This window comes from Triplophysa dalaica, chromosome 2, assembly GCF_015846415.1.
Source record: "Triplophysa dalaica isolate WHDGS20190420 chromosome 2, ASM1584641v1, whole genome shotgun sequence".
Lineage (NCBI taxonomy): Eukaryota > Metazoa > Chordata > Actinopteri > Cypriniformes > Nemacheilidae > Triplophysa > Triplophysa dalaica.
In genome coordinates, this window is record NC_079543.1 from 12,200,467 (window position 1) to 12,213,216 (window position 12,750).

At 39.6% G+C, this 12,750-nt stretch overlaps 1 protein-coding gene across 3 annotated transcripts in view; it reads right to left on the minus strand.

The window, feature by feature from the left end:
* Nucleotides 1-12,750, minus strand: part of arhgap10 (Rho GTPase activating protein 10) — a 73,490-nt gene extending 60,740 nt beyond the window's left edge. Inside the window, exon 1 of one of the 3 annotated variants that reach the window (XM_056735707.1) lies at nt 12,237-12,750. In XM_056735707.1, coding sequence (XP_056591685.1) covers nt 12,237-12,390 — 154 coding nt within the window. In that variant the 5' untranslated portion in view covers nt 12,391-12,750. The remainder of the gene's footprint in view (nt 1-12,236) is intronic. The other 2 variants (XM_056735706.1, XM_056735708.1) reach the window with 2 other exon arrangements.

The following is a 12,750-nucleotide window of genomic DNA, read 5'->3' on the forward strand; positions in this document are numbered from 1 at the left end:
GTGCTTGCTGCTTTAGCAAGCTTTGGATACCGTTCTTAATTTTTTGGCCACCATTTCAATGATCCCAAATCAACTTTTGTTTTGTCCGCCATTTAAACCTTCATTCATTCTTCTCTTCTGTATGCTCCTCCTCATAAATGGCTATCAGCAATGTATCTGATTTTTCTTTTTCTGGCGCGGGCTCACCCTCCTCTGTAGAATGTAATACTAGTGCTGTCATGATCCCTATATTGTGCAGCTTCTGTAGATTCACTTTCTGCCAGATTCAACACTGTGGAGTATGCTTCTCCTTCTTTGTTACCGTCAAGGAATGACAAGCTCTTAAAACGTGGGTCTAAGACTCCAGCTCATGTATTTGTATCGTGTATTCGCTGGTTGTGAGATTTCCAGTCAATTGCCATCTCTTGTCAATTTCTCTGCGAGTCGTATCTTCAGTGCTTTTGTGGTCAGGCTTTGGTCGTTGCGCAGCATCAAATGGCGTCTCTTCATATTTATTAAAATAAGTCACTGTTCGCGTTGATCTCGCGTTGTTTCTTTTGATGTGATACACTGACCAAGCTGCGCAGCAACGTGTAGTTTTAACGTGCATACTGACTGCGTGACGTCACATGATGTTTTTTTTTCCGAGACTAACCGACCAATGAAAACGTATTTGACCAAGCCTCCTTCACATCGACTTATGTGTAGTCGACTATTTGGGGGCAGCTCTAAATAAAGTACCCAGATAGGTTCTCGATATCAAGGATGCATCGTATGCAGCCTTTCCCGCAAACAGAATACGCTTGAAGTCCCAGAAGTCACTGCGGCGCGTCCATCCAAGTTCGTTCTTCCAAGGCTGCCTCGCAAGACCAGGGTTCCACAAGAACACAAGTCCGTTCTTGGAACTGAGAAAAAGACTGGGTCTCCTTAGAGATCGTGATGCTAAAAAAATGATACCAGGTAAAAAGACCCTGTTTACATTTAAGATCTCTAAGATCTCAAAACTTAGGACTTTTGACAACACCTAGAATAACAAAATCCACCAAAGGGGGTCGAGCTTTCTCATACGTAGCACCTAAACTCTGGAATAGCCTTCCTGATACTATTCGAGGGTCAGACACACTCTCCCAATTTAAATCTAGATTAAAGACACAGCCAAGCTTTCACTTAATGCATAGTTAATGAACAGCAGTTACGCTAATTATTCTCTGTATTCTCTTTCCGCCTCTGCCTCGGGATGCCCATCCCGAGGTAGGAAGAAGTTCCACCATGTCCAGACGACCGACAGATGCCCATCCCCAATTTAAGATTACGCCGGCTACAGCTGCAGACTGACTGACCATCCCAGCTCAATCTAATGCAATTCCACCACCAGCCAAGAGAAATATGACCATCGGACCATCCCAGCTCAGACCACTACATCCCCAACCAAGAGCAAAGACGGACTATTTGTCCTATTAATGCTGAAGTTACAATATTTGGTATTAAATGCTAAACTTAAATCACAGGTCACCAGTTTGAGTGCAGCTATGACACGTCAGAGGGGATCTGGCCCTCCCGGTTGAGCCTGGTTTCTCCCAAGGATTTTTTCTCTGTTAATCAATCATTGGAGTTTGGGTTCCTCGCCACAGCAGGGCAGTGTTGGCCTGCTCACCGGGAGACTGCATTCATTCATTTATTTAGAAATTAGATATAATGATCTTACTCGTTGTATAAATACCATGCACTGTGCTGTGATTTAACTTTTCTGTTTTTCCTGTTTGCCCCTGTAAAGCTGCTTTGAAACAATACACATTGTGAAAAGCGCTATATAAATAAACTTGAATTGAATTTACAGTCCTATGACTGGTCGATATATCATACAATTCTTATGCTCGGTTTCCTCAAGTAATTACGGTTAAATGCTGCAATATCCATTGAAATGTTCTTTTTGTAACAGAAAATGCTTATTGACTGTAAACTGCTGCTAATTATTCTTTTGTCTGAATAATGCCTACTGGTTGATGTATCTCATGTAGATATACACCCATGTTGCTCTAATACGCATTCTATTGTAGTATTAAAAACAACCTGAGAAAAACTGTGTGGTTTTATTATGTGCCAAGTGTGCTTTAACAGAGGTTAAAATGTTATTTAACATTATACGCCCATTTCGATCTGGAATTAAGGTAGAATATCTAGTGATGTTTTTTCACAGAGCTCTTACGGGCGTATTGAACAAACCTCTGAAGTGGTAGGAGAAGCATAAAAAATATGCAGAGCATATCGGGGTCTCGAGGACCAGGATTGAGAACTGTGATCTAGACACATCGACTCAGTCAAATCTCTCAACGATTTGTGAATTAATGCAAGAAATGTAAAGCTAAACTGACATGAGGAGATCTACATGCTTAATATGCCTAATATTCAGTGAGTCATGTCATAATTAATGTACACAATAAACACTGCTTATTATGATTATAACATGCAGAAGAGGTCATGTTAGTGGTATGTTGCCTAATCTGCAAGCTGGAGTTTATTTTATTTGCTAGACTGTAAAGATCAATATATAGTTGCGCTTTAACTGTTTCCATTTACCAAGTATCAAGACCCTACATTAGAGATTTTTTTTTAAGTATACCTTAAGAGCTTACCAATGTTCGAACATGCTGCTGCATTAGCAGAAATGAGAAGCAGTGATTGTGTATATGTTGATGTACAACACAGTCATTGAAAGGAAAAAAATGCCTGACAAAATATTATAGTAGTTCTGTAAAGTACTGATTGCCATGTAAAAAGATTAGCCAGGAAAACAGTATACTGGGTTTACACCAAACGCGAATTGAAGTGAATTACATACAAGTCAATGCAAAGACACTAATAGACGCGAACTCACGGCAGGCAACGTGAATGAGGTGTCAATCTCGTCTTCCACGAAGGTTGAAAATATTTGTCAGATCGCGTCATTCACACGAAAATAACAAACTTTTCCCACTAGTAATAAAGAGCGTGGAACATGATTGTTCACGTTTGGTGTGAATCCAGCTTTAGGCCTATCATTGAAACGTACACAAAGTGCTCAATTACAATGATTTTAGGAATTGCATATCATGTAATGGACATTAATTAAATCTAACATCAAATTATTCCATCACAGCACTTCAAGACAAAATAAGGCATAAAACACCATGACAACAAAGTTGTAAATACAAAAGAGATCATTTGCTTATGCCTTCCTAAAAGAGAAACACAAGGGTTGACTATTAATCTATAAACTGGAGGTCTCTCCAGGGCTATATTAGGCTTAAGAAAACTAAGGGACCCAAGTTATTATCATTACGTGGGCAAAGGACAATCTTTACACATCTGCATTTGGCAATTTTCTGCCATTCTCCTCCTTCGATCTTCTCAAGTCAATCTGAATTCGATTTTTCTTTATTATTACGGTCTTGGATATGTTAATAATTAACAACAACATGATTTTTATTGCATTATTATTTTTTGAGCAGTATCAGATTTTCCAAAAAAAAGCTGTTCCATGTTCAAAAACCCTCATGAAATGATTATATATAGGGGTGGGCGATCTAGAAAAAATTCAAATCATGAATTTTTTTCTAGATAGATCTCGATTCACGGTTTTATCCCGGTTCTTCTTCAAGTTGGTTTTAAAACTATTTTGCAACTTAAAGGGGCCAAACTATGTCCTGATATAAAATTATACTCTTTACCATTTATATTTTTAAGAATATTATAATCAAGTTTATATTTAATGCAAGTGCAAGAGCATAAATCAGTTGTTAGCAAAAAACTTTACATTTTGAATTTTGTTTTGCATCTTGTTGTGGCACTCGGAGAAAAGCTGTGGAATGGCCGTGGAGGAAAAATATTTGCGGCTGGGTTTTTTCGTAACGTGGATCTACAACTTTGAGCAGTCTTTTAAAGCCCTCATTTTCCACAGTCTTTATGGGAATCATGTCTTTGCCCAGGTAAAATGTGACCGCGTCAGTTACATCTTTCCTGCGCTTGCTCGCACTGTCATACGGAGTTCCTTTCTCAAATGCTTCTTTCGTTAAAGTTGTTTATTTAAGCCTTGAAGTTTCCGGATGCTTGGTCGTACCTGATTTACTCGCGTGGGATCCCTTTATAATTTGACAACTGTTGTTTGGGCCGTGTTAGTTGGAGAAAACCCAAACCATGTCAATATTAGTGATGTAGAATTTTTTTAGGGACCAACTCCTCCGTGTTTCCCTCCATCGTCACTGACCGTGTCGCTTAATCTTACTGATTCTTACTGATCTTATCCTGACTGATTGCTAAGTTGTTAGCGCTTTTTGACATTACAAGTTTGCACTTAAAAGCACCGAGCTAGTTGATCGCTGTTTGATCCGCGGCCCATTCAAGTTGTACAGACTTTGTTTTGCTAATCGAGAAGGCATGTTCCAGCGACCGTAAGTGCATTTAAACTGCTCGCTTACTCCAGTAACTTCGGAGAAGCGAACAAGTCATCACAAGTCTGCTGTAGTGTGAGTCTGCTATTTACCCCGTTACTTTGTTTAAACTGTTGAACTGGACTGTTGCCTGTTGTTAGTTAAGATTATTGGAGCTCGTTTATTTAATGATTCGTTGACTGATTGCTAAGTTGTTAGCGCTTTTTGTTGCGTTTGTACTGAATTTAATTTGCCGTTAGTCGCTCGTTACGGCTTGACATTACAAGTTTGCACTTAAAAGCACCGAGCTAGTTGATCGCTGTTTGATCCGCGGCCCATTCAAGTCGTACAGACTTTTTTCCATCTACACGACATCACTGGGACCCATCATACAGGCACATGGCTTCTCATATCACTGTTATGCCGATGACACCCAGATCTACATCTCGTTTCACCCAGACGATACCACTGTAGCAGCTCGCATTACAGCCTGCCTCGAGGACATCTCAGCTTGGATGAAAGACCATCACCTCCAGCTGAACCCTGCCAAGACCGAACTACTCGTGTTTCCGGCACACCCTACGGTCCAACACGATTTCAACATCCATCTTGGCAATACCACAATCACCCAATCCAAAACAGCCAGGAACCTCGGATTTAATGAACAGCTGTCCTTCAATGATCACATTGCAAAGACCACACGGTCATGCCGATATGCCTTATTCAACATTAGAAAGATCAGACCATATCTCATGGAGCATGCGGCACAACTCCTTGTCCAGGCCCTGGTAATCTCAAGGTTGGACTACTGCAATGCTCTCCTTGCTGGTCTTCCTGCAAAGGCTATCAAACCACTGCAGCTGGTTCAGAACGCAGCAGCACGCCTCGTCTTCCAACAGCCCAAAAGGGCTCACGTGACTCCCCTTTTCATCTCTCTTCACTGGCTACCGGTTGCAGCCCGTATCAGATTCAAGTCACTAATGCTTGCCTACAGGACTATCACTGGATCTGCACCGGCTTACTTCCACTCTCTCCTGCACTCCTACACCCCATCAAGATCCCTGCGTTCAGCAAACCAGCGGCGGCTTGTATTGCCTTCCCATAAGGGCAGTAAATCGCTCTCCCGCTCTTTCTCATTCACAACTCCTTCCTGGTGGAACATTCTTCCTATCTCTGTCCCTTCAACCACATCTCTCACAACATTTAAAAAACTACTTAAAACCCATCTCTTCTGTGAATACTTGACAAACAAATGAGGAAAAAAAAAAATACACTAACCCTTTCTCTAAACAGGTAGTGGTCTAGCTTTTGTTGAAACCAGTAACTTTGTATTGGCACCTAATGTATTACGGCTCCTGTATGAACTTTCGCTTATTGCTCCTAAACTCTTTGTAAGTCGCTTTGGATAAAAGCGTCTGCTAAATGTCTAAATGTAAATGTACTGAATTCACAAGCAACGTATACGAGTTTGTTAACGTGAAGCAATCTATTGCAAGGATGTTGACGAATTCAATAGAACGGCAAAGGATATAACATGTCTTGCACTATATAGGACGATGTAACGATTTTTCCGAAAAAGTGGATCGTGCAGTCATTTTAATCGTTCGAGAAATCAAATATCGTCATATCGCACACCCCTAATTATATATATTCAATTTGTTTTACTTTTACTAACTTTAATGTTTCAACCAGATCCTTTCCAGATCATAACTACCAATAATTCATTCATTTGCAGAGTTTTAACTAGGGATGCACCAATACTACTTTTTCCTTGTCGATCCGATTCCGATATCTGGATTCTGGGTATCGGCCGATACCGATCCTGATCCGATCTGATACTAGCACTGTTTTTCTTGATCAAAGTAGAGTTGCATATGTTGTCTTTTATTGCCAGAGGTGGTTAGTTCTTAAGCATGTTTACTTTCAAGTACATTTTAAAATATCTGTACTTTATCAGAGTACTCTGGACAAAAAATACTTCCCTACAGTATGAAGCACATCATACTTATTCCACTACAGTCCATAAATAAATGTTTTTTTTTACTTTAAATTCATGAGTACATTAAAATCTACCACTTTCCTTTACTTAAGTATTTTTACTTTTAAAAATAGAAAAGTATGATTTTTTAAATGTAATTATGTGCTGTATTAAACTTACAAAACAAAAATGTTGTCTCATAAAGCTTAGATACGTACAAAATGTTAAAAAAATAAATCTGTGTTTATTAAACAAAACTATCAAAGTATAAAATTCTCCAAACTCACTCAAGCACATCCTGGACACAAAATGATGCGCTTAATACATTCGCTTTTACGTTATTTAAAGTCATGCGCATTGGATGCGGAATGATGCGCTTAATGCACCAGCTTCCCTCACGAGCATCCGGATAGTGATGATCCTGATGTCGCTGGGATCTTTGCTTCCCAAGTTCCCAAGAGAATATATATGTTGTGTTTAAATCATACACATTGCATCCATCCTAAAGTAAAAAAAAGAGTTATGGTGTATGAAGACGCATAACATAGACCGCTTCAAGTGATTGAATCTAAAAACGTTACACTCAGCGAGTAAAGTCTCCGGCAAAATGCATTTTAAACAAAACCACAGTCTATTTTCTAGTGATTATGAAGAATATTGAAAACTTTGGAACGAGTAACGTCCTGACTGTTCCCGGACACACGCATGCTGGATGGAGATTGACAGATGACCGCACCAGCGGAGGTCAGAGTTTTTTTATTTATGCTTTATTGGTTTATTCATTGCATAATGCTATCAAAATACATGACATCGAATACAGTGCATGACAACTTTTATGGTAATTGCCTGATAGTTAATCCTTTTTGAAGCTGTAGAGTAACATCCACGGGTATCGCAACGGATCGGACTGAAGAGAACCCGTCAGTCCGATACCCGATCCAGCAAAAAAGACCCGTATCGGCCCCAATTCCGATCCAAAGATCGGATCGGTGCATCCCTAGTTTTAACCTTGTTTGTTTACATTATGCCACATCTATTAGCCTTTATGGTGAAATCTGAGAGACTTCTGAACTTCTACATCAAAATCAAGCAAAAACTGCACAAATTACAGTGTGGGAACAAAAGATGAATTCTATCTAAAAGCAAATGCTCCCCAGACCTGCCTGAAAAATCAACGGCAAATGTATACGCAAGTATACACCGTGGAGATGGTGGTCTAGTGGGTTAAACCACTGAACTGGTAAATCAAAGGTTGCTGGTTTGATCCCAGCAGCCACCACCAGTGTGTCCTTGAGCAAGACACTTTACTCCACGTTGCTCCAGGGGGATTGTCCCTGTAATAAGTGCACTGTAAGTCGCTTTGGATAAAAGCGTCTGCAAAATGACTAAATCTAAATCTAAATCTAAATCTAAAGTACGGTGGGTGTACCTGTCAGTACAATTGCTTTGGAACCTGATGTTCCAAATATGGTAAGAGGCGTTACATTTCCGTCACACGCTTGCAGTATTTCACCAATCACTTCGCACTGGTTAACTGGCCAATCAAAGAACACCTCGATTTTTAGAGCGATGCGCTTTGAAAAAAATCTGCGCATTTCAGAGAGGCGGGGCAAAGAGGAGATACACACATGCACCATATATGGAAAACACAGCGTTTTTTAACCTTAAAACTTGTATACACATTGGTGTTGTCACGATAACAAATTTTTCACTTGATACAATACCACAGAAAAGTATGTCGATACCGATACTAAATCGACACTTTTCAAAAAGAACATACAGGATGTAATTAAATAAAATAATATGAAACATTGCAAAAACACTAGAAAGGGCAGCTTTCAACCATGTTAAACCTATCCCAGAAAAAACTACTGGATGACAAGCAGTCTGGCTTCAAAACAAACCACTCCACCGAGACTGCACTGCTATCGGTCACAGACGCACTGCGGCCAGCCAAGGCATAATCTAAATCTGCGGTCCTGATTCTGCTAGACCTATCTGCAGCGTGTGACACTGTCAATCACCAGATACTGCTAGCAACCCTGTCATCTCTAGGAATCTCAGGCTCTCCTCTCCGCTGGTTCAAATACTACCTCTCTGGGAGATCCTTCAGGGTGTCATGGAGGCGCTCGCTGTCCACTGCACACCACATTATCACTGGGGTCCCTCAAGGGTCGGTGCTTGGACCGCTGCTTTTTTAAATCTACAAGACATCCTTGGGACCCATCATACAGGCACAGGGCTTCTCGGATCACTCTTATGCCGACGACACCCAGATCTACATCTCGTTTCACCCAGATGATACCACTGTAGCAGCTCGCATCACGGCATGCCTCAAGGACATCTCGACTTGGATGGAAGTAGGGCTGGGCGATAAAAGGATATTGATATTTATCGACGGTACAACATTGTCGATATCAATATATAAAAAAGTTTGATAAAGCGCTAGATAATTTCCTTAAAATGTGCACGCCCGTGACGTCCGAAGATCTTAAACAGCCTATAAGATGTTTTGTTACACGAGCGTGCAACGCTTGACAAAGCGAACAACCAATAAAATCTAATTTGCCGGGTTGCGTTAGTCTCAGTTTGGATGCGTCATCGCCATGTTGACATTAGAACACGTGCAAGATGAGTGCCGTGCCTGCCCTCAGCGAGGAAAATGGGGCAGTTTTTTTAATTCTTCCTTCCGACCAACATCAGAAGAATGTAGTGTGTAAGCTATGTAAAATAAACGTCCCGCAAAGCAAGGAAACACAAGCAATTTATTCCACCATCTAAACCGCTGTCACCTTTTGGAATATACACCATGTCGCCCATCTACCTCAAGTCAACAAACAACCCATAAGCAGTACACGATGGAGAATTACTCGGTAACAATGCCATATGATAAATATTCAAAGCGATATAGTGACATAACCCATGCAATAGCGTACTTCATTGCAAAAGAAATGCTGCCGTTCAGCATGGTGGAGAAGTCAGGGTTTTGTTTAGTGTTATAAAAGTTTGTTGGTATTACTTTTTACAGATGCTGTTGTTGATCTACCTCAAAGTTTGCCTTGACTGTTCCATGTTTACATTAAATTGAAGTGAACACATTTTGTAAAATTTTAAGTTCAAAGTTAAAGTTTTTTTAAACTTTTATCTTAATATAAGTAGAGTAAGACATAAAGAAGATATTTTGTTGAATTTTTTGTTTAAATCATGCCGATATGCCACATATCCGCTCTTCAATGTTAATGTATGGTATTTATAAATTAGGATTAGCAGCGGTTAAAGTTACATTTGGTTGGATTAAACACAAAATGTTATCGGGTCGTGTTTAGTCACCATTTTATACTCCGAACAGAACAGATAATATGTGAAAATAGCATTCAGTTGTGTTAAAATACAATATAACTTGATCAGAGAGTAGAAGCGAAACAAATTTCAAGTGCCAAAACTAGACCAAACCCAAACCTAACATGATGACGTCATATGCTAATTAGCGTGACGTCACCAGAGACATTGTCTCTCAAAATCCTGTGCAAACACTGTACTAGGATGCGCTGTTTGCTATGACAGATTTAAATGAGCCCGAGGAAGAACTAATGCTGCGTCCCAATTCGCATAATATCCGTCCTAAATAATATTCAGAAATATAATTAGTATGTCCCAATTATCGAAATGGTATGTTGAAAAGAGTTTTCCAAAGATTCCCAGATAGTCTTAGGATAGATATTCGAAGTGCAGAATGATGCAAACTCTAACGGCTAATATTACCCACAACTCACCGAAAGTAGGTAGAGTTTAGTGATGCTCTACTGCATTAATAAATATAACTATAGAGTTCACATTACATATGAAACAATAAAAAAATTAATACTTCAATGGAAAGAACAGCTGTATTTTGATGTGTGTGACAGTTAATGGCCACAATTTTGTCCACGCAACAACGCCCACTTCCGTTTCCTGACATCATGTCCCGGTGCGTGCATGATGGCCTTTTCTCAATTCCAAGAAGGCAAAGCATGGATTTATGTTCTTGTGGAGACAGCATTGGAGGAACGAACTTGGATGGATGCGTGGCAGTGACTTCTGGAATGCATTCCGTAGGCATGCAAGGCTGTATACGATGCTTAGAGAAAACATCCGGGTACTTTCATGCTTTCTCTGTTCTTGAGTATTAGAACCGGACTTTGAAGGCTCTTGATGGCATAGAGCGAGAACACGAAGATACAAGACCACTAAAGAACGCATTTAGAGAAACGGCCATTGTTTTACCTCACACTAAAATGTAAATCATTTTCCATAACAAAAACAGTTCATAATTGTATTGCATAGTAGTATAAGTAGGCGGATTGGGATGCAGCAATATTTTTACGATTTTTAAGATGTCTAAAACTAAACTAACCGCGGAGAAGTTCAGGGAACCACGGGATCAGGGATCATTTTAAATCTGTTCACAGCGAGAATCAACGACGGGGGAAAAAAAGATTTATTTTAAGTTATCTTTACATTGTGTTGTGAACATGCGGCAGCACTTTAAAGGCGGGGTGTTTGATTTCTCTTAGGCGTTGTTGATGTTCAAATCACCAAAACAAACACACCCCTACCCCATCTTTTGCTTTCGTCAGCGATCAGCTCGACTAATGTCCGTCCTGTGCACCTTACTGCTGATTGGCTACAAGGTAGTTTTTTTACTCGCCCTGACTTTGTCTAAACCTGCCGTAATTCGGAAATCGGACACCCCCCTTTAAGACTATTTGAACATATTTAAACTTATTTATATTTGTGTACAAATATAAATAAACAAAACATTTAAAACTATTTCATGGAATTCTGCAGATTCTGTATGGCTTGCTGATGAGGTAAAACAACTTGAAAAACTTTGTGTGAGCAAAACAGATGAGAGAGAAGATGTGCACACCTCAGGATAACTAAAAGTGTGTGATTTAAAGATTAAAGTTCATGTTATGTGGCTCTTAAAAAAAACGATTTGGCACCTGTTTTTTTTCCCTATAGTGAAGCCCTGCATTGCTTTTGGTCAACCCAGTTGCCCCAAAAATGGTCAACTAAGCTTGCTCATTTTAAAGATAAGACTCAACACAGCAGATCTTAGTAATTTAAGTCCAAAAAAGGTCTGAACACCGAAGGCATGGCGTAGTAATACGCAAGCTTTATTTATAGCTGATATGTCCTTCCTTGTTTCAATCTCCAAGAAAAAAGCTCAAAAATACATACGTGGGAAGGTGCATGAAATGTTTACAGACGCCTTTACAAACGGATCTGAAAGGAAAGTTCACGTGACTTAGGTGTTAAGCCACAAATGAAGATGTATAACTCCTGACGTCTGACCAGGACGTAGTTTAAAGCTAAACTAAAATGCCTTTTGTATTTTCACTTTGCTTCTCAAATAACTTAAATGCAAATGAAAGGTACAAATCAAAGCAAACAGACCAAAACCCAGCTTGTGTGCACATACTGTAGATAAGCTCAGCCCATTCAGCATTTAAATCATAAACCAACAGATCGTAGTAGGTCAGCAACTGTAACGCCACGCAAACCCATTTTCTCTATGCACACACTACACCAAATATTGTCTCTAAGGGTGTGCAATTCCACAGCAGTTTTCAAACCTTTATAAACTCCTCAAGGCAGCAGTGGAATTATTATGAATTGCATGATGACCTTGACATAAAAAAAGCCGGCTGGTCTGTTATGGGTTGATGATTTATATATCACACTTCACATATTATATTTTTTCTACTCGTTGATTGAAAAGTTGCAAACTTTGTCTTCCTTTAACCCACAAATTCCCACACGTGAAAGTTAAAGCATTATAATAAACATTTTGCCTTGAGAGAAACAAAGTGACATAAGTTGACACTTACGTTTTGTGGCATTGATGAGATTCTTTCCATCTTTATACAGTTCCTTGATAAATCTGTTGGTTTTGTCAAGCTCGGCTTCATGAGCTTTGATTTTCTCTCGAAAACCAGGACTGTCCAGGTAACACTCACTGAACTCCAACGGGTGTAAACCCATTTTCACTGAAAACAGCTAGTTTACAGACTAGCTAGCGTTTAAATCCCGTTAGAAAGTCTCCAGCGAACGAAAGAATAGTAAAATAAAAGAAGAAACTATTAAAACATAAAACATGAAGAGATAACTTAAGGAAAAATGGCACTCCTGGAGCGTCCACGTATATTTAAGACCAAACACGACGGGACTCCTGTGAATAAAACTCTTTCCAACTCTCACCCTTACCAAAATAAACTTGCTTTTGACTGCTGTGACCTTTTCCAAGATAAAACAAAACAAATTTACACCGCAACTATTTCTCTTTGAAAACGTTATAGGTCCAGTCAGGTTTTCTGCTCCGTAAATGACAGTCAAGCGCGAGTC